At 36.7% G+C, this 23,312-nt stretch overlaps 1 protein-coding gene across 1 annotated transcript in view; it reads left to right on the top strand.

The window, feature by feature from the left end:
• Nucleotides 1-19,781, top strand: part of LOC149418779 (uncharacterized) — a 48,926-nt gene extending 29,145 nt beyond the window's left edge. The window contains exons 10-13 of the mRNA XM_089638659.1: nt 11,607-12,627; nt 13,607-13,796; nt 16,300-16,446; nt 19,186-19,781. Coding sequence (XP_089494785.1) covers nt 11,607-12,627; nt 13,607-13,796; nt 16,300-16,446; nt 19,186-19,279 — 1,452 coding nt within the window. The 3' untranslated portion in view covers nt 19,280-19,781. The remainder of the gene's footprint in view (nt 1-11,606; nt 12,628-13,606; nt 13,797-16,299; nt 16,447-19,185) is intronic.
• The last annotated feature ends 3,531 nt before the right edge of the window (nt 19,782-23,312 follow it).

Below are 23,312 nucleotides of genomic sequence, written 5' to 3' on the forward strand. Positions count from 1 at the left end.
AATAGAGCTTTGAATTGATTTATATTTGTTGCATCGATGACATGTTGTGGGAGTTTGTTCCAAGCATCCACTATATTTGCAAGGAAGTGTTTTCTAGGATTAGATGCAAAAGGCGTTTTTTGAGTGTCCACGGAGATTTATATTTTTATTAGTAGTGAAGATTTGTTGGATGCTAGGGCAACTGTAATGTCCAGATAAAATTTTGAAAGTCTCGATCAAGTCACCCCTTTCTCTTCTTTCTTGTAAAGTTGGTAATCTTAGTTCCTTGAGTCTATCTTCGTATCGTAGATCTTTCAGAGCTCTTGGTATTTTAGTGAAACGTCTCTGTACTCTCTCTAACAGATTTATATCCTTTGCGAAGTAAGGACTCCATATTTGGAAAGCATATTCATATTCCATATAGGTTAGGTTAAAAAAAATTTTTTTTTCATCATTTCTAATGACTTTATATCACTTTTTAAAAGTGTGTTGAATTGTCACTGTGTTGAGTTATCATGGAACCCCCAAAAATAATTGCAGGAGCTTCAATATCTGGAATTGAATCATTTTTTTCCGCTTTAGTATAAGACATCTGCTTGCAAAACCTATGGGTCTCTCTGATCCATTTTTGAACACATAAGTGTTGCCCCAATCCTGTTAAAACTTCCATCCATAACCAATTTTACAGGAATATTTTCATTGAGGTTAAGATTCTATCCGATGTTAGTATCTTTTTAACTGTTGCAAAACTGTCTTGCTCTTCTTTACCCCACTTAAAGTTAGCATCTTTTGTAAGTAACACATATAATGGTGACAATAAATTCGCCATGTCTGGCATAAAATTACGATAGTAACTAATCATTCCTAATAAACTCCTTAACTGATTTAAATCACTCGGAGAAGGTGCATTCAAAACCGCTTCTTTGTTTCTATCGCATGGTTGAATCCCTTCTTCTGTGATTTTATATCCTAAAAATTCAATAACCGCTAAATAACTAACTCTCACTTATCACTATTTACCGTTAGATTACAGATTTTAATTTTTATAACATAACACAAACGTTCCTTTCTAGATCTTCCTCGTTTTCCCCCACTACAATGATATCATCAAGATAAAACGCCATTTTATTTATATCTGCCTACTTGCCTACTTGCCATTGCTTTTGCAAAAATAGCTGGCGATGACGCTAATCCATACACTAACCTCTTATACAGAAATAATTTTAGGTGTGTATTAATTGTTGTGAAAGATCTACACTGTTTTTTTAACACAAACTGGTTGTAGGCCTGCTTGAGGTCAATCTTCGCAAAACCTTTCCGCCACCATCCTTTGTTAAAAGTTCCTCAATTCTCGGTAAAGGATACTTGTCGATTAACAATTTATTTATTAATTTTCGGGAAATCGACAGTTTACATTTAATCAGTTTGTACATAGTCAAAATAAAATCAATTATGGATTTCCTCCTTGTGACTGTACCTCTACTGAGAGAGCATAATAAAATAGTTTTACCTACCAATAAAACTTATATTATGTACCTAAACTCATTTAAAACCTTTATTGAGATCTATTTGTTATCGACTGGTGACCACTAACGCTCACTAACACCCCCAAAATTTGTCAAGTGACCCCGCGTATTGCTCTGCCTTATACAAATGCAGAAACTCTCCATTAACCTCCAACTGGTTGAACGTGGGGTTGGCCAGGTATTTCCTTACGACATCCCCATACCTTACTTCGTTCCATTCAGGCAAACCGAAGTGTTGTAAATCTTCGATTTTCTTTACGCGGTTTGCGTCAGCCGTAGGAACTGTAGGTTCCTTACACGTGGTTTCCGCCATCGATAGGTTTAATTCCTTGAACTCATGATTAGGATTTACTAATCCCATCCCTAGCGAAGATGATGAATTTCTCTCCACGTGCATCTCTTGATCTTCCGATGATGCGTCCTCGTCGGAATCCACGTTTCTCCTATCTTCGTATGTTTTAGACGCCATGAAATCCTGAATAAACGAGCTAATGTGCTCCACTTGAGCCGTGAGTTTATCAATGCGATCTCTTTTCGTAGATTTCGTCGATTTCGGCAACTTTCGTTTCGGCTCATTTTGTTTTGGCAAAATAATCTTGTTCACTTCTTCTACCGTCATCTCTACCGAATCTGATGATGACATCTCGGAGCCACTCATTGTTAATTGGAAAAGAAACCAAAACACAAAACACAAGGTACACAAAACACAATGTAAATACAACAATGCAAATAACAAACAACACAAAATGGCAGACGAACTTTTCCGTCGTGTTCACCACGTGTTTTATCCGTTTTTAAACAGTTAAAAATTCTTTCTGTTTTAAAAAATACTTCGAACAGCCTCGCTGTTATAATATAATGTATTATATTGAAATAATTATACACTTAAAATAATTATATACGAGAAAAATCGTTATAAATTCGGAGTTACTTCGCAACGACAACGCCAGCGACGGAATTTAAACGCTAATGAGGAAGAATGCCGTAGACAAAAGTCACATAGGTGGCGCTTTACTTTTGTGTAGCATCTGGTGACCACTTGACCAACACAAGGTGCTGAAAAAGAGCGGGAAAGGGCCACGCGAAAGGGAATTTGAGAATGCTTCTCTCAATAAAGGTTTTATTGAGAGAAGCATTTATTACGACCTGGAATCAGTTTACATTGTTTTGCTAGTTGACCCTTCGAGTTGCACTTATTACAAATATACTGATATCTGATTATTGTTACCACAAAGGAAACATTTCCGTATTGGCGAAGCTATTCTCGGCGATGCCGATTAGCTACCATTTCTAGCTCGGTTAGGTCTATGGCTGTCTCTTTCACACCCATATGCTTTACGCGACACTCGTGCGCTGTTACTATTTACACTGGTATATGCAGCTACCGTATTATCACTAAGACCTTGACCTTGATTTGAAACTACGAGTTCAATGCACTCCGCTATTTGCACTCACCTTTCAGAAATAATTTCTCCCGTACCTTGCCCGGTTTACATCCGAGAACGAAGAAATCTCGTAATTTCTCTGATAAATTATTCCCACATTTACAATTAATTGATAATGCTTTTAAACGAACCAGTTAATTCTCCCAGTTACTGCTACGCAAACTGAAGCATCGCAAACCTCTCGACTCTATGTTCCCTCCCCACAGGTGGTCAAAACAAGTCAAAAAGGAAAGAGAGAAGAAAAGATAAGAAAAAAAAAATAGGACTTCCCTAGGTTAATCTTCTGGTCTTTTGACCCTTGACGCTCTCCTTGACCACTCCTGTGACCTGGACACCGATCCTCGACCTTGACCCTAATGTTGCCGCTGCTTGACACACCGACCCTTGGTCCTTGACCCTGGTGTTTACTGCTGCTGATGTCCAGCCTTGCTGCTCCTTCGTGCCCCAGTTAGTTGCCGATGTTGTCTCCTTGTTTCTCCCCCCTTACGAGAAGCTTGCTGCCTCAGAACCCTCAAGCCTTCCCGTGATGATCTTCTTGACATATTATTACCTACCTGTCCCGAAATACTTGTGACATTAGTATTTCCCAAGACTGTAACTCGTTACTCGCGTACTTTTGATTGGGAATCCGCATTTCCGATTCTTTGTACCAACCTGTACCGGCTGCGCCACTGTTAATCTTCGTGCCGAGATTCCCAGAATATTTATAATGATGGTATACGGTTGGACTATAATAATGGTTTATTGTAACAAACGAATATTGTACAGAGTTTCTTAACTGCGAGCTGCGAACAGAGGGGCCTTACTACCTGCCACAATGACTTATATAGCTGCTTCTGTCTCCCTCATCCTCTGTCTCTGTCACGTACTGCGGGAGTTAATGTAGATGCTAAAAAACCTTTCTTACAATATTTTTGTTCGTGGTCGGTGATATTTGTAGCGGGATCAACACCTGCGAAAGCGATGAGGGCGTCTCGTGGGTCGGGGTTGGCAGTATGGGCGTAAATGTCAAATTCTCCCACTTTGATTGGCTGTCGGGTGCGCTTATGTTGTCGGGAGCGCTTATCTTCTGTTCGGCGCTTTTGACTTGGATCTGTGGGTCCACCACGCCTGCGCGCCATAAAAAAGTCTCAGCCTTGGGGTCAGGATATAGAGGGTTAGTTTCGTCAAGTATTTGGTACATATTATTCCCGAACGTCAGTCTGTTGTTGATCACAACACACTCAAGGTCCGTGGTCACGTTCATACGGTTGTTCCTGCTCGACCATGTTGGAGTCGAGGATACGAGAATGCACTCGGTCGCTTCAACCGGCATGAATCACTGAGGTTGGTAGCACCAGTTGTCGAATGTGCATTAGTGCGTATGGGGCACCTGTTTTCCCGAGCATGTAAGTATAAGGTATGTGTATACCCACGTCCACAGACGTTGCACCTAGTAGAGAGACACCGATGTTGGGATGTGTCAATGTGAATGCCATACGGTCTATACCTCCTGACACGTTTTGGTATTTTGGATTGCTTAGCAGCTGGATCTGATGTTTTTGCAGCCAGCTTGCCACTGCTGTGAAGGGATTATTGATATGCTTTGCCCCCAGACTCGGTCCGTTAATGTACAGCCATAATAACTGTTTATTGCCTGTAGGGCAGTGTTGCCGACGGTTGGCCACTGCCCTGAAGGGTATTGATATGCTTTGCCCCCAGACTCATTAACAATAACATTTTTATGAGATGTAAGTATGTGGAAAGAAAGTACTTGGCTCAGTCGCCAACATTATTGATGTTCACACAAAGTAAGGTATTTTTTGGTACTTGCATAGCGCTTTAATCCTGTCTTCGCATTGCATTGATCTGCATACCTGTTGATCCCTCTCACAATCAGTTCAACGAAATTTGCGTCAAAGATTTTAAGGAAGGCATCCACGGGTTTGCCCATTTCGTCAATATTGAAAGTTGGTCCTGGCGTACCTGTGAATGTCTACCTTATCCTATTAACAAGCGAGATATCTCCAGACCAATCGAAAGAGTAACCGTCAGGCGGCAGAATCAAACGCATTGCCTTTCTATTAACCTCTATCTCTTCAATGTCCATTTCTGAAACAACAGAAAAGACAAATTAATTTAAGATGTCTAAATTTCAATTAAGGACAGCCTGTGGTACGACGATTGGCACAACTCATGGCACGATCAAATGAATCAAATACTTGAGTCGGACGATGTCAAGAGTCAGAATAACACAACACTCATACATATGAGACGACGTTTAAATGTGAATGAGAATGTGCAAAGACCAGTTGTTTGGCGGTTCATCCTCTCTGCCTACCCCTGCAAAACAGTTGTGCTGCTTAGTTAATTAGTTTTTAACTCACGGTTACCAAGTTCTGATTCTTCTTGATAGAGAGCTGCTGTGTTCACGTCGCTCGCTCTATCCATGTCTGGCTTTGAAACAACAGAAAACACAAATTATTTTAATACGTCTATATTTCAATTACCGACCGCCTCTGGTACGTTTTAAAAAATAAACTCACCTCAACGCGAACGCTTCTTGGTAGAACGGCATGTCCTACCACAGCTCGCTATTATCGCATTACTGCGGATCCCCACCCCACGATGTTCCATGTAGCGGCTCCGGAGATGCTGCCCGCACTGTGCAGCGGGCGCCATTGGTGCGGTGGGGGCCGTTGGTAGGGTCTGTGCGGGAGTCGACATCCAGGGTGGAGTAACGGGTACAGGTAATGTCGTAGTTGTCCCCTGTGAAAAGGAACATGCCTCTCTCTCCGGAGATGGAATTCTGAAAACGTATACATAAATCACATTAAGGGACTGTTGTCGCACGTCCCAAAACGAAACTTCCATTTTTAATAAACATAAATCTATGGTTTTGAAACAGACTCATGAAGTTTCTAGCGCGTGAATTGTGACATCTATTGATAAAATAAGAAAGTATTATAAACCTTGCGGTAATGAAAACTGTAACTTACGCCATATCACTCGAGACGTTTTGAAAACTCGGCATAATATGCCGAAAATCACTCGAGTGGTTATGCAGATTTAACTGGAGTGACTTCTTAGATGAAATGGACTGTATCGAGTATTTGTCACTTTAGTAATATTCCCACACTCCGCATGTTTTTTTTCTTCTTATCCTCTTCGGGCCCAAGACCATTTTTTTAGACTTTTAAACTTTTTTCTACTATTTTCGTATTCTCTACCATCATATTTGGACCACATTTTTTTTTTTTTTTTTTTTTAATGGCCGGTTTGGGAGTAAGGGATGGTATCATATATGATACTTGGGGACTCTAGCTCAACAAATATTGTGTTTTTTTTTCAATTTTGCTTTTTTATGCTAATAATTCGAAAAGCAGATTAATCAAGTGTAATAGAAATAAAATAGTAATGTTTATGTTTGTTTTTATGAATTTTTTTTTTTTACAAAAATTGTTGTTTCAGGCACTGTAACCTACCACCTAAAACATAAAGTGTAATTGAAAGAAAAAAATAATAATAATTTTGAATAAAAAATAATACATCAGTTCAGCTGGTGGAATGAAAAGTTTTGAAACAGTTGCGATCCATTGAAAACACAAATAAACCTGACAGTTTTCACAAATTACAAAAGTTAATTGTTTACACCCAGGCAAACGACATTTGGAACGATTCTTCTGCTGATCATTCATCATAACTGGCAAATGTAAAGCCTTTTTTGTCCTCAATTCTTTGTGTGGTAAAGGCTGCACAGATCGGCGTTTTCGAGGTCTCTCACAAATCTCAATACTATCACCATTTTCATCATCTACCAAATCTGTCGATTCTAATCCGGCTAGTAAAACATTTGCTATATCCCATTTAAAGTCATAGTAGTCCAATATCTTGTTCTTGGGAAGATGTTTTTGGGCTTCCAATCTGTATTTTAGCCAAGATGCTGCTACAGCAAAGTCAAAAAAATGGTAAATTATTCGCACAGTCCACTTATTAGTTCGGTTACGCATGGAATACTTTGAAATGACTCTGTCCAACAAGTCTACTCCTCCCATATATTTGTTATAGGATTGGACCACGGCAGGTTGAGATACTCTGATGTACCTGTTTTCTTGCTTGGACCATCGTCGACATTGATTGAGAGGTTCAACTGACGATGATGTGGAAGAAAAGTGTATTGATCGACTATCTAGCCATTTGACAATACATATCTTATTGTCTCCTCTTACCACACATTCATGGGAACCTCGACCAGCTCGTTTCATTTGAGAGTCTGATTTAATGGATATTCCTTTTGGTATCCGGTTCAGCATTAACGTACCACTTCCAAGAATGCCTCTGCTGAGCAAATTTTCTAGTAGTGGAATAGATGTGAAATACCTATCAGTATACACAGTGCAGCCAGTAGGAAGTGTATCTGCCAATTTTAATACAAATCGGGCTCCAACATGAATTTTTTCAGGCATTGGGAATAAAACGGACTCCACCGATGTTCCTTTACCTTCGTACAAGTAAAAATCCAAAGGTATACCCTGCGAAATAGTCATAACAAAATTTTTGATTCCTACTGGATTAGGTTTACCGCGAATGACTTGCCTGTTCTTGCATTTACCTTGAAAGGGTATCATTTGTTCATCAATAGAAATATTTTCTGTTCTATCATTTTGTAGGCAACCTTTTTGAACCCGTAGTACAATTGGTCTGACCTTCCAAAAGCTGTCAAGTTGTTTTTCTGATTCTGACACACAATTATCATCGACAAGTTTTAAGTTTGAGCGTATATTAAAAAATCTTTTGCGTGAAATGTTGTCAGCAACTATAGGGATTCTAGTTTTTTGTGCCCAATTCTGGCGGATGCGAGGAAGACCCAAAAGGCTGATAATCATACTGATTCCAATAAAGCCTTTTATTTCAGTACCTGTCGTGTCCAAAGTCTTGCCTGTGCTCCTTACAAATTTCCTATTAGTGTGTAATGAAATTTCATCAAAAAAATTGTTATCAATGTACTTAGAAAAGTATTCAATGGGTTCTCTTGATTCACAGCTTTGTATTTCAACATCTATTGGGTGCCATCCATTTATGAAATGTAAATTTGTAGCGACAAAATTAGGTTTATGTTTCCACTTATTAACTGGATCATGCCGATTCACATTTTGGAGATCTACTAGTGGCACATCATCAGCGTCGCTCCAATCTTCTTCATCTTCTACTTGTAAAGGGCTAAGAGGTCTCCGAATTTCGAATTGCTCCTCACTATCCTCATCACCCAGCCAACCATAATCAAATTCCAAATCGGAATCATTTGGATCCATAGGAAGTAGCAACTCCGCTTCGATTTCATCCTCAACCAACCCTAAAATGAAAATAAAAGATGTCATAGAGGCCCGCGGTATCACCTATGATACTTCAGTTTAAAATGTCCCTAAATCTAACAAAAACGACGATAGCTATATTTTTTTTTTATTAAACGATAGTGAATTGAACAAACAACAATTTTAATAACAATTGGATGATTAAAATAATAAAATAACACCTTACCTGTATTTTCTCTCCGAGACATTTTGACAGCTACAAATCACGATGTTTCAAAGACAATAGTTCACTCAAACTAACTTCAAATCAGTCCAAATACTCCTAGCCGGTAAGGTAGGAATCTTCATTATCAGATACTTTGGATCTCTATTGGAAATAATGACTTGGAAATATTTTGTGAGCTTAAAACAGTGAGTATCACATATGATACCCGGGGCCCGAAGAGGTTATGCAATTAACTGGGCGATCATTGATTTGTACCAATTACATCCACGTATATTTGACTAAAAGTTCACGGAGAGAATACACCCACACGATATGTGGTCATTACTTTTGCATAATTCAATTGGGACACTTTTGTTTTATTTGATGTATAATGGCATGTTAAAACAAGTGATTTCGACACATTGATTCCATCCCACTTCTGATGTTTAACACTTGGTATCTTTTTATGCAGGAGAATGCCAAATAATAGTCTGTTAATTTGTACATAGATAACAAATTATTATAAGCAATAATTAGTTGCCTGAAATATCCATACAAATTGAAAATATCTCCCGAGTAAAAATAAATGCCGCCGACGGGAATTGACCTCACACCTTCTACTGTCCGGTCAGGCGCTATGGACCACTGAGCTACGTCGGCTTATTTCCAACACGCCAAATAATTCAATATGTACTAGTACTTCAATCAACAATTACTGTTTATATTTTTTTTTTCACCTGTAAACAACCAACATTATTTTTGTAGGAAAGGCTTTTTTCGTGCTAAATTTCCCACTAGATGGCGTCTAGACATGTTATATCAACATTTATATAATTAGGTACTGCTTATAATAATTTGTTATCCTTTGTGCTATGCATAAAAAACCTTGTCTTATAAACCTTGTCTTATAAACATTTAAAAAATAACTGTAAATAGATGTTTATTGATGATTCAAATATAAATTGACGTAACTCGCAGTTGGGTTATAAGTTTTCTTCCTCGTTGGATAGGCGGAAGTAGTTCCAGCCATTCCAACAGGAAACCCCTCCTCATCTTATATTTCTGCTAGGCTGCTAATTGCGCCCTATTTCTGGCCACGTAAAAATATATGGGCGTTATATATTGTTAATCTTACAATGAATAGTAAAGAACGAATTTAAAAGAAAAAGCTAAACCAAGTATAATCTGATTATAATAAAGACGCGTTGAATGTTGAATTGAACTCCCGAGCCCCCTTTCCGTTCGCCACCTCATGAGAATCCCTGTTTCGTCATGCATCTTATTCACTATCTTGTCACCGTGAGACTGAAATGACAATTCTCCAAGTTCTGATTCTTAACGTGTAGCTTGGATCATCTCGGCCCTCGACTGCGCACGCCATGAAGTATGTAACCGCGGTCTGAAATTTAATCCGTTAGATGGAAACTATCCGTTGCATAAAACCGTAATGTTATGAGCAATATTTGATTGCTTTCTAAAATGGGACTCTTTCACTTGAATAAGTTGGGTTTTCTTCAATTTGATTTAAAACCTACAAAAACCATCTTTTTGACATTCGGATAGCTTTGAAGAAATTCTTGTCATAATTTAAAATTTTGTTTTATGAATATCTTTACTAAACAAAACACATTACAATATCAGTTTACAATGTATAGTCATTATGTACATGGTAATATTTATTTGTGTTATGTAACTTTGTAATGCTGCATACACATTTGCAAACTGAGGTGCGAGCCAAACCACAAATGAAATGCCCTTCGATTCGCAATGTATATGTAGCATTACAATCACTATGTTGAACATCTTTCGTGATATTGATACAGGATAATAATTCAATAATTAAAATGATCGTAAACAAAATGATCATATACAAAATGATCATATAAATGATCATATAAATGATCATAATCAAATTATCATAATCAAATGATCGTAATCAAATGATGGTAATCAAATGATCGAAATCAAATAATCGTAATCAAATTATCATAATAAAAGGACCATAATCAAATGATCGTAATCAAAGGATCGTAATCAAAGGAACGTAATCAAAGGAACGTAATCAAATTATCCTAATCAAATGATCGTAATCAAAGGATCGTAATTCTCAAGTGATGGTAACAAAATGATGATATTTTATGAGGTACACTGCGTACTGAACAATATATTTTAATACTTGGCTTCGTTAGCATATTTATGTAATTGCTGGTTTTACAGAGTTTATATTGCCCAAAAAAACAATTTACAATAAATATATCTAGGTAATAGGGGTAAATAAAGGAATGCATGTACAGGATATAAACAGCCTTTTAATTTTTAAATAAAAGAAAGATTGGAGTTATTCTCTTCAGTAAGCAATGCTGTGGGCATTAATTATGATCATTATAAGATCAAGTATTTAACATAATTTTAATGATAATTTTTAAATTTACGATCAAATGATAATTATGATCTTTTGCAAACAATCTTTTTGTTTAGGATTATTTGATTACGATCAAAACGTCGTTTACCGAATTAACCTATATTTTTTGTTCTGTTACTATTGTTATGAAATATATACAGGGTGTCCGGGGTTAAAGTACGCTAACTTCGGGAGGTGATTCTACATGATAGTAAAAAAGATAAATAATTTTTTTCGAAATTTCAATGTTCATTTTCCCATACAAACAGTTCATCTTTTTTTTTTTTTACCTAAAAACTACCTTCAAACATAATTATGTGGAATCATCCCCTGAAGTTAGCGCACTTTACCCCCGTAAAAGTGTCTTCTCTTATTTCATGTCTTTCAATTAAATGTTCTATTATAATCCTTAAAATATTCAATGATGTTTGAATTGAACTAATCTGATAATAATCTATAATAATTCCTGAAGAAACGGGAGATTTTTTTTCCTTGTTTATTTTACTGTTTATTTTCTAAGAAAACCATCCTGTTAATATAGCAGAATTTTTGTCTGGGGAAATGTTGTAAGTAATTTGATGTCAATAAATTTTTTTCAAAACAAGAGCTTTATTTTTTCACTTCAGTGATGAAACCTAAAAAATCCCAATGGGTCACACCCGCACACTTGTCTGGCATCTAAAGATTCGCAACATTTTCCCATTCAGAACATCTTTGCCATGCCGACAATAAATTTGGATTTTTTGGGTTCCATTACAGGAGAAACACTACCTTCTTCCCACCTTTGACAATATTGAAAATGGTATAGTGGGGCCCTGGGAGCCCCCTGCCGAAATGGAGTCAGCGGAGACGGTCGAGGTCGTAGTTGAGGCCACAGGCGAGGCCACAGTCGAAGCCACTTCCGACAGAAGGGAAGGAAGCACTCCGAGCCTGGAAGATGCCTTTGAAGACTGCACCGAGATCAGCAGCTCCCCTGAAACAATATCCGGCAATGCCAGCCTTGGCAGTCTTGAATTTTTCCCAAAACTTGAGGAACAACCGTTAGGTGTGAATCCCAATGTTCAGCAAGTTTTCATTAATCACGTGAGCTTGCCCCAAGGGAGACCGTATGAGAACTGCTCCTACACGGGCTTCGTGCCCTTCCAATCCTACCCTCACTTCTACCCTCCCCCCCAGCAGTACCCGCCGCTGCCGCCCCCGCCCTACGGGTATAACAACCCTCCCCCCTACCAGTACTACCAAGATCCCCGCGATTACCCCAACTACATGCCACCCTACAACAACTACGTCAACTCGCAGTGGGGCTCGCAGGGGAATGGCCCATTCCCCATTCCGTTCCGCAAACACTTGCCCACCCCTCCCCTTTCTTTAATTCCCCCCAACCACATCCGGCCCTCTGTCAACACGGTCAAACAGTACTCCACCAATCTCCGGGAAGTCCAGTGTGCCGTAGATCAAATGAAGAATCTATCTATTTCCTGCCAGCCTCAGGGTACCAACAACAAAAATGCTTTTCAGAAGAACAACATTGATAAAAGTCCCTATAATACGAGCAATCAAAGTTCCCCTGCGGAAAAATTCATCGGACATGATTTTCAGCAACATAGTAATTTAATTCAGATAAAAAGGGAAGATTGGGACGAGCCAAAGGAGAAGAGTGAAGTTACCACTTACTCGGTGGATGACGTCAGTTCAGAAGAAGGCTCGTATGAAGAAGTATCTGAACCCTCCTCACCTGCCGGTACGCTGATGTACACTTTGGAGCTCGTCGATACAGCAGGTAATATTTGTTCCGCAAATCATATATTTCTAGAAAAATATTTTCATAATTAATCTCTTCAGTTTTGCAATAACCAGTGAGGTTTCCGCTGTGTAATATCTCGCACCTCTTAAGTTTTAGAATTCATATAGACTTCCCTAAGTAAAGTTCTTTGTTGCTTTACACCAGTGGCAGCGTGCAAATATTAAAAAAAACTGCATTATTGATGTTATTGTAGCCGTAATTAAAATTTCTTTTTCCAACTATTTGATTTTTTTATATGAATATTTTCAGTTTGGCGGTGCGATGCACCTGTTTGCTTAATGATCTTCTAATAAATAAGATTAAGGACCGGTTGTTTCGGAGAATTTGAACAATTCTTCAAATTTCAACGTTAATTTGCGAGTTCTGTGAAAGTCCTATTCAAGTTCTGATATTATATCATTAAAGGCTAGTTGCTTGACATAACTGAAATAATAACAGAACTAGAAAATATCTTTCACAGAACTCGCAAATTAACGTTGAAATTTGAAGAATTGTTCAAATTCTCCGAAACAACCCGTCCTAAGAAAGGGAGACTTCAAAGGTTTTGGCATGTAGAGCGAATGAACGAAGAAAGGAGTGCAAGGAGAATATATGACGCAGATGTGAATGGCAGAAGAAGTCAGGGACAGCCAAGGAGGTCATGGCACGATCGAGTAAACCAGATACTTGAGTCGGGCTACGTCAAGAATCAGAATTATAGAAGAGGGGGTATGAGACGATGTAGGAATGTGAATGAGGCAAGGAGTGTGTGCTAAGACCGAGTTGTCTGGTGGTCCGTCCTCTGCCTGCCCCTGCGGTTAATTGGCGTCATAGTCGGTTATAAATTAAATCATATTCGGCTACAGCAACATCAATAGTGTTATATTTTTTCTTCTTATCAGAATCTTTTGGGAGTCACCCTCTTTCATAGCTTGGTACTTCAATACCTTGTTTTATGGCTTACTTATGATTGCAGATGCATCCGGCAAGCCCCTGGAGGTCTGGATGTATCAGGAGGTGCCGCACGTGATCCTGCAGCAGGTGGCGCAGGCAATCATGCCTCCCGAGGGGGCCCGTGGCTTGGTGGAATCTGCCCTGGAACTCAAAGGCCCCGGTTTCTCCCACCTCATCATCCAGGATGAATATGTTGTGGGCGATATGATCAGGTACTTGTTCATTATAATACATAATATCGTCGGACGTCAACATTAGATATATAAACACAGTAATAATAAGAGTAGGTATATTTAAGTTGGATATTACCTGCACTAGCACTACCCACCAGCACCAACCACAAAATGAATGCATACTCTGTCTATGATTTACCAATGCATATACAAACATATGATTTTCTTTAAAACCAGTTATTTACTAGTAGATACAACATTACATGTCGTACAATGATACGAAATTCGCTAGACTTGGGTGAATTCACTGGTTACTGCACGACTTTTATTGAATGGATTTTTTATTGGTGATTTTAAATTGATTCATGGTTATTGTACTATTAGTATGTATTAGTGTACTAGACGTTAATCCGCACAAGACTGTAGATTTAGGCACCAGTCCCAAACCGTGTCTCCAAACAACGAGAATGCTGATTTTACGATGATGATGATAGAATATGTACTGCTTCCTGCATCCAGCGCTCGGTAGGTAGTGGGCACTGGAAGTGCATTGCCTCTGCTTGCTTCTGGCACTTTGTGGTCGCCTAACAGGACCGGCTGATATTGATGAGGTAAGCGCTAGAAGGATCCAATCAGAGACGGGGCGAGGTGAGGCAGCTGATGGTCAGGAGTTACTTTTGAAGGTAAGTAAAAGTCTTATTGAGTGGTAAAGTTGAACTGATTTATTTGTAAAAAATGTGCTGCTTATATCTGATTCGGCGAACGCGAGAGCAACATTTGCCTATTGGCCGAAAAAGAATGGGCGAATCTGACCCCGCCAGAGAGTGATGCTTTATAAGCTGACCGAAAATATTGCTTTGTCATTTTGTTAGATTACTCGCTGAAGGCAGTCGCTTAACCCTAGATAACTAATCGCTCGTCGAGGCGACGACGCGTTACTCGGCGAAATACGAAATCACCTACTTCCCCCCGCTCCCCTACCTTGACTCTTTCATTACCTTCCTAATTTGAGTAAACAGTGCAGCACGTGACGCGATTGCGGCCACACGCATACTAGGACGTGCCCTATGACCATCTCGTCGTCCGCTGGACGAAAGTTTAGTTATAACAACAATTTTTATTTATTGTTAATGTTGGCGAATCTTCTACAATAGAAGCTCCGGTTCTATCTCCGTTAAATGTGCCTAAAATTAGCTACCTGTGTCCATCCAAGGCCTGGAGGATGACCAAACACCGTTGCACCAGATGTAGAAAGGGTATTTGTGGTCCACATAATGTTGACATGTGTGGTCACTGTGTAGACTGATATTTTGATATTAATTTGTTCATTGTAAACCTTACTTTTGTGTCATGTAACAAGTTCCTATCTTAATTACATATTTTTGATTTATTTATAGTGTTTTATTGCGTAGTCCACTCGACGAAAGTGTAGTTACAATGAAACAATGAAAACAGTTTAGTTATCTAGGGTTAAAATGAGTTTATAAGAATAATTATATAGGCTCACCTGTATAACATATACAGTGTTTGATTATATGACATGTGTTAAAAGGTATGACTTGAAAACTAGATTTTTAGTTTGTCAAGAAACAAGAGAAAATAAGAAACATTTGTAAAAATTATAATGAATTTGATCCTCAGTCGATCAAATTTGTAAAACATGAAAAAATATTATTTTTCCGCGGTTCGGTAGAAGTAGGGTAGCGCTCTGTAATGTTTATTTTACTATGCTATGAGGTTACTAAATTTTTGTTCACGCAAAAATGTAAATCTGAAAAAAAAAAAAAAAATTTAACATGCATTTTTATCAATTTAAAGAGTTTAGTACCTCCCAATGGCAGTGTATCCCAAATAGTTTTTATTTTACTGCCGCTGGGGAGATGTACAAGGTATAAAGGAAATATAAATGATTTGATTGATTTTCTCAAGTGTTTGAGAAATCTTCATAGTAGAAATTACGAAGTGGACAATCCGGCCGTAGTATGTCGGCGGTGCGGTATCCGAGCATTTCGGAGTCAGAAATTTCAGCCGATTCTGGCCACGCCAGTGGCGTGGAGTGGACATATTTTATAAAAAATATGAATTTTTGAAAAAAGATGAAACGTCTAGAATAATGTCCGTAACAATTAGTATTGTACAATAGAGATACGTTTATATGGATAATTTGCTTTGCGCCGTGTACATGTCAAATCACCACGGGAATATAATGACACTTTAAAATTGTTCTGTTGCAAATACAGCACTATTTCACTAATCCGCTTAATTACTGAGAGCATACTGCACGCTAGTCCTAGTGAGAGGTTGTATGTGACATCTTCGTTCTAGTATCTTTGTCTGTCGTTTTCATACAAGACGTGTGAGAACGATTGTCGATGACGTACATACGAGCTTTCGCTGGGACTATATGACAGAAAATTATTGGCACTTTGGACGAATTTTAGTAATGTTGCTTATGCGTTAACATTTTATTTGTGTGTTATTTATACATAAATATTATGTATCCACGCATTCAAACCAACATTTTTAACTTTTAAAATTTCAGAAAAATCGAGAAGACTGGCACTACCGGTTACAGCGTAGGGATTTCCATAAAGATTGTCTGCCAGAAGAACCTGTCTATGGATGAAGCCTTTATTCTTCTGGTTCCACTAGGCCGCCTTTTTGACTTCATCTCTAACTCAAAACACATGTAAGTACTATTAGCTATTCAATTTTTCTTTCTTATTTAAAAAAAGACCAGCATTCCCAGGTTGTGAATAACTTGACAATATTTCAATTCCTCTTGCTACCATTATTATGTTGCTTGTTCAGTGATTAAGGACTTATGCCCGTTTTCCGCAATGATATGGAAGTATCTGATGTTCGATGATTCAGGTATCTTGGTGACTACCGCTATACATCTGCACCAAAGATATTAGAATATGAGGAGATATGCTGTTGAACATTTTTACTATGGGACCTAATGTCGCCGTTTTTGTTAACCAATACTACTGCGTGCTTTCGCTGAAGCTAAAGTGTCCGCCCTTTCCGAACTAACACGTGAAACGCATCATTTTCGTTGACACTAATACTAGACCAGATTCCCGTGCCTACACGTTCCGACAGCTTTCGCGATTAGCAATACATACAAATACAAACAAATATAAACGGATAAGGATTGGAACACACAAATCGAAATAAAAATCGACATTTCAATCAAATCATTCAAGTTAAACTTTTATTTCATAAAAAGTTCATAGGACAGGTTGTTTCGGAGAATTTGAACAATTCATCAAATTTCAACGTTCATTTTCGGATTCTGTGAAAGTCCTATTCAAGTTCTGTTACTATATCATTGTAGGCTATGATATAGTAACAGACAGTGCTTGACAAAACTGAAATAAAAACAGAACTTGAAAAAATCTTTCACAGAACTTGAAAATGAACGTTGAAATTTGATGAATTGTTCAAATTCTCCGAAACAACCTGTCCTTAGTCTCATAACAGGTAATAAGGAATAAGTGGGATCTGGAAGCGTTTGGCGTAACAACCCATGTAGATTATTTCATACCCACAATTAGATAACTAAATTTCTTCTGTACAGTTTTTTTTAGTTTTGTGCAATAATGTAAATCACAATAAAACACGTAATGAGTGTTTTTGTTGTTGTAAAAATCCATAAAATTAGATTTTTCATTGTTTACTTATTTTGTATTTTAGCACCGTACAAGAGTCCTATCTGCTCCCAACCATCTGGAGCCAGTAAAATAATGGCATACCCGATTAGGGTATGTTGTGACCAGTGGCGGCTCGTGACTTTTGGGTTACTAGAGTGCTAATATTACAAAAATGGCTTTGATGTTGTTGTAGCTGAAAACGATTTTTTATTTTTTTTTTCGAAAATTGATTTTTTGTATGAAGATTTTCAGGAATTCTGTGCGGCGCACGGCTATACTGAAATTTTCTGAAAATCTTCATACAAAAAATCGATTTTCGAAAAAAAAAGAAAAAATCATTTTCAGCTATAACAACATCAGAAATGCCATTTTTTATAATATTAGCACTCTAGTACACCCAAAAATCACGAGCCGCCACTGGTTAAGAGGCTGAAGATGGAGGGGAGAGGAAGAGGAAGGTGGGGAGGTAACTGGCTAGTCAGATCTGGTCGCTAAACATGGCTAAATCCATTTCAAGCAACGTTTCGATTCTGAATGATGGTCTTTCAACAGGCTATACCGAACTTATCTATCACATTGTTTCACAATTAATAATTTTATTAATTGACAAATTCTTGGCGTTTTAAAATCACGCTCAATAGACCGGGATGCAACGGTCAGGCATACCTCACAGCATATCTCCTCTATATATTCTAATATCGTTGATCTGCACGGATATTCAAACACATGCACACTTTGCTGACATTTTGTAAGCTCGTCGGCGACGCCTGTCACCTGCGACCGGCCGGGGTTGTTCCAACTCACGTCGTCGAGGATTTAGACATGGCATCATTTGTGTCAGACATTTTGAAACATGTGCTTCAGATCAATACTAGAACAACAGTCAACAAAGAATGACAGGATATAAAAAAGACTGCTACAGCAAAACTGTTTGGTTGTCAGTGAGGTTATCAAAACATTATAGTTTTGACATTTCGAAAATTCAATAATGATTGGTGGCGACGCGGGTCTCATGATTTCAGTAACGACGCGTATGGACGTGCGCGACAAGTTAGCATCATGATATTGAATACTTCCGTCCCTCTGGAAGAAGCGCTTTATATAGCAAAGGATTGAACCTGCGACGTCTGGGTGGGAACATGAAGCTCTAAACCGATTATACGGTTGTGTAATTTTTTTTCTTGGACCAATTTCCAATTCGAAAACATTACATAATAATGGGGTTTTTTCACAACTATGAATGCCGTTTAAAATGTGTAGAATATTTAGGACGGGATGTTTCAGAGAATTTTAACAATTCATCAAATTTCAAAGTTGATTTTTCCATTCTGTGAATGTTCTATTCAAGTTCTTTCATCATTTCAGTTTTTTGAGACAACTGGCCAATAATGCTATAATAACAGAACTTGAATAGAACCTTCACAAAACTTTAAAATGAACTTTGAAATTTGATGAATTGTTCAAATTCTGTGAAACAACCCGTCCTTAATGTTTAATTTGTTTGATTCTGATCATTTTACTAAAAATGAGTAATTTTAATATTTTCATTGATAATTATTGATTTAAAAAATCTCACATCCTGAAACGGTTCCAACTGACTACAACGTCATTATGATATAGAAACCGCCACTGGCTGGTAAGATGGTTGTCACCAACAATGAAAATATCTCCATTATCATAATTTTTTTTGAGAATAAAAAAAACAGTGGAAAAATACCCTGTGAATGAATTATTTCTAATGGCAACATATTAATGGCTCTCTTTTTTTTCAGTTTCAGTGTTGCTAGAACTGATTTTCTGAAATTCATCATCTCTGCGATGAAGAAACATTCCAAAGCCGATGATAGCGATTCAGACGATGACTAAATGAAATATTGATGAATCCATTTTAAACAATGAATCTTAAATACAGATATGTTTAGAAATAAGTATGCTTTGAAAAAAAGGTGCCATCTTACAATAAGATTTTTTTTTTTTTTTAATATTTGACTTAACCCTTAACAAATGTAGTAAGTGTTTGTTATTCTGTAGAGAAATGCCAACAATGCCTTGTTTTAGAAAACTTATTGTCGTAAGTATGTGTGTGGAACAAAATAAAAGCAATGTTTTGACAAGTACTCCCAAAGAGCGTAGATCAGGGGAGCATAACCAAAACCTCCTAGATCACAAGGTCGGGAAACTGAATCAAATCAGCCTCCTAATTTGTACAAGAACCTCCAAAAAAAAATATTTTTTAAACTAACTAAAACATTTTCATATGTTATAAATAAGAATAAATTAAAACGAATATTTTTTTAAAATCATATGCAAATTATGAGGCTGCTTTGAATGAGTGTCCCGGCTTTGTGATCTAGGAGGTTTTGGTATAATTCCGGTCGAAAATTTGAATCCACTAATGAAAAGCTCTGAAAGTTTATTCATTGTTGTGTAGTATAATAAGTAGGCTCCGAATGAGAATTTTACTGTCTATGTTTTGGCATATCTATGGTTTTTTAGGTCCAAATTGTTTCATACAAAAAACCTGAAGATATCGATCTAGTGAATGGTCTATTTATGGCATAGCTGCTTTGGTCTTGATAAATCAATTATATTTTGGAATAAAAAAATTGATTTTCGCTTGTCTAACCTATTTTGTAGAATTGGTGCCTGCAATCTCTATTATTCTCTTTTGTTTTAGAGTGTATTATTTACATTACACAATATATACAGGTGTTGACATTGCTTAATACATAGTTTATCATAAAAGGTTTGGCATTCTGAGGGTTAAATTGATGTTTTAGATTTTTATGGAAAGTTGATAAAAATATTTTTGTCATGTTTACTAATCGTAATACTTATTTTTATATTCTCAACCTATTTGTATTTTCATAGACTTATGTTTGTAGTTCGCTGAGGCACCAATTGCCCTTGTCTTCTTGTGTTGATTGTTATGAAAAAATGGGCATATTACTATTAGTTACCAATGTATTATATTTTAATTCCATGCAGGTATTTGTTTTTTTTTTGTTATTTCATGTGTTACATTGTCGTTGTTCGTCTTAGATTTACAAGTACAATAGAATTTCCCTAATCCGCCTGTAAAACTGTTTTTGTTTTACATTCCACAGAATACAGTGGAAATAAATTTGCAGTTGGCGCCTCATTCGCTTTAATTTTTGTAGCAAATAAAAAAAGCACTGTAGACAATTCGACAGGCTCCGTGGTTGACAAGTTAAGATCCTTGGCTACGCATCCGGAAGTCAAAGTTTGCGTGCGTACATAAATTTTATTTGACTAATTTGTGTTATTTAACAATATATTAATTGAAATAGTATATTTGCGGCACATTTCAGAGAGGTAGATACTTTCAGAATAGTCCTCATGTGGGACCACCATCAGGAATCAAGGAAAGTTGCTTCAAATGGCTTTACCTGTGTTTGGTGACCATATCTGAATAGTCGGGTACTTCCCCACCTTCCAAATAAACCGTGAATTTCCTCAACAAAAATATAATTTTATATTTTCAACAACCCATCATAATTCGACATTTTGAAATAGCTAGGGGCCTAATTATTTGGCCAATTTATCAATAAATAAAAAAATCCTTTATTTTTTCCCAATATTTTTATGTTACTTATAAGTACACACATTTTTAGAATAAAAATTACATATGTATAAAATTTAAAAAAATGGTAAATTATGGGAACCCACAAAGGCACTGCCTGTGAGTGCGTAATATAAAAAATACTAATAAAATACGAATAGAAATAAACTTATTAAACCAAATAATATTCTAAAATACAACAACAAGCAAGTTATGTCTATTTTAAAGTTAGGCTATACTAATTGTTGTGAAGAAGTGAAACATAATTAATTTATGACGTGCACCCGACGTTGCTCGACTTTTCTGTACTTTATATAAATATAATATGTAAGTATTATATAAATATAAACCTTCCGGAAGAAATTCTCTAAATGATAGTCCCATTAAAATCTGTTGCGTACTTTAGAAGAACTAAGCGCACAAACAGATAGACACGAATAGCAACTTTGTTTTATACTATTCAGAGATATACTTATTTTTTGAAATACAATAACAAGAATACAAATAATGTTAATTTTGAAGCAATGGTAATGTGAAATATTAAAGTTGGCAAAGAATTTATACGAACACTGTTCCAACATTTCTTTTACATAGTATAATATGTTATTAGCCATTTGTATTTGTTTTGGTAGAATATTAAATATACGCAGACCAATAAAACTGCTATGTGTTTGCATTCATTTGGTATTGATTTGGGGAGTGTAAAAAATATTTTTAGTCCCTTTGCTTATTCTATTTTTTTTTTTTTCGGAATAATTTTGGTTTTTAAATACGAATTTCATGATTTGTTTGCATATAAATAATTTGCGAATATTAAATATTTTAGTTTCTCGGCATAATAAGTCACTGGAGAATGTTCTATTTCTCTTATATATATCTTTAATGTGCTTTTGAGTTATTTGTAGAGGCTTGATAAATGTATCAAGCGCACCACCCCATCCTATCAAGCAGTAAATTATTGCAGATTGCATAGAAAAATAGATCTTTTTCAATGTCGAGTACTTCCTTAAGCCTTTAAAATAGGTACGTAAAATATCTTAATTCAATTTAAGTTCAAGGCAAACTCAACAAAATAAGAAAACTGGCAGTTTTCTTGAGGTAGGAACAGATTTTTAGTTTTAATACACACTTTTTATTTTTGCACACTATTTGTAGTTGTAACACAATGTGATTTTTTTTATCAATATAATTGGTAAGTTAAGTTAGGTTTAAAACTACGAGGGTAGTCCCAGAAGTACCCAATCTGACTTATAGATGGCAGAAGAAATTTGAAAAAAATTCCTGTGGTCAAAAGTACCAACCTTATATGTATAGCTTAAGTTCGAATTTTGAAGACGCTACTTTGTTTGACAGTTATCATTAGTGAACGCTCTCAGTGAATTTCTAAACATGAAAAAAATTGGTGATCGTTAGATGCAATGCTTTAATTTTTGGAAAGGTTTCAGTCCAGCTAATATCAAAGCCGAACTAGATTCTACTCTAGGGGAGTCTGCATCTTTGTTTAAAACAATAAAATATTGGGTGGCAGAGTTAAAATGAGGCCGTACCAGCTGCTAAGACGGACATCGCAGTGGTTGTCCAGTGGGTAACCACCCCAGAAATGGTGAAGATAATCCACAAAATGGTACAGAATGACCGTCGACTAAAAGTGTGCTAGCTAGCAGACATGGTAGGCATTTCAAAAAGTGCTGTACATCGCATATTGACTGCAAATTTGGACACTAGCTGTGCGCAAGATGGGTGCAGTATTGGCTCATTTTGCATTTTGCATTTACCAGTTCACAGATCCGTTATTGCGATGACCAATCTCAATAAGTTAAAAGTTTGAATTGCTTAAAAAAAAATTAAATAGAGTTCTACGAATTAAGGCGATGCACTACGTCGTGTAATATTTTAAATTGAGCCGCTATCAATAACAAACCTCACGTAGATGGCGATAAGGTTTAAATTCCCGCTTAACACCATCCGCCTGTTTTGATTTATGCAAGAAAAAAACATGGCCAAAAAGTGCCTTTTATTTTATTTTGTGGATGTTCAGGCATAAATATTTAATTAAACATTTTATAAATAACTTAATTTGCCACATTATACAATAAAATCATAACCGAAAATGGGTTCGTAAGTAGGAGATTTTGAACTTTAAAGCAGTTTTCATAGGCCTTATACATTATTTTTTTCTGGGATTATAAAAAGACTTATCTAAAAAATACTCGATTATTTCAAAGGCCAAGATGTATTCTACTCGCAGTATTTAATTGAAGCATCTGAAACATTTCTAGGCGACCAAATTTTCAAACCAAAAACACATGATTTTGC

The sequence above is a fragment of the Hesperophylax consimilis genome, chromosome 13 (genome assembly GCF_061612785.1).
Source record: "Hesperophylax consimilis isolate HC1 chromosome 13, BYU_Hcon_1.0, whole genome shotgun sequence".
NCBI classification, from domain to species: Eukaryota; Metazoa; Arthropoda; class Insecta; order Trichoptera; family Limnephilidae; genus Hesperophylax; species Hesperophylax consimilis.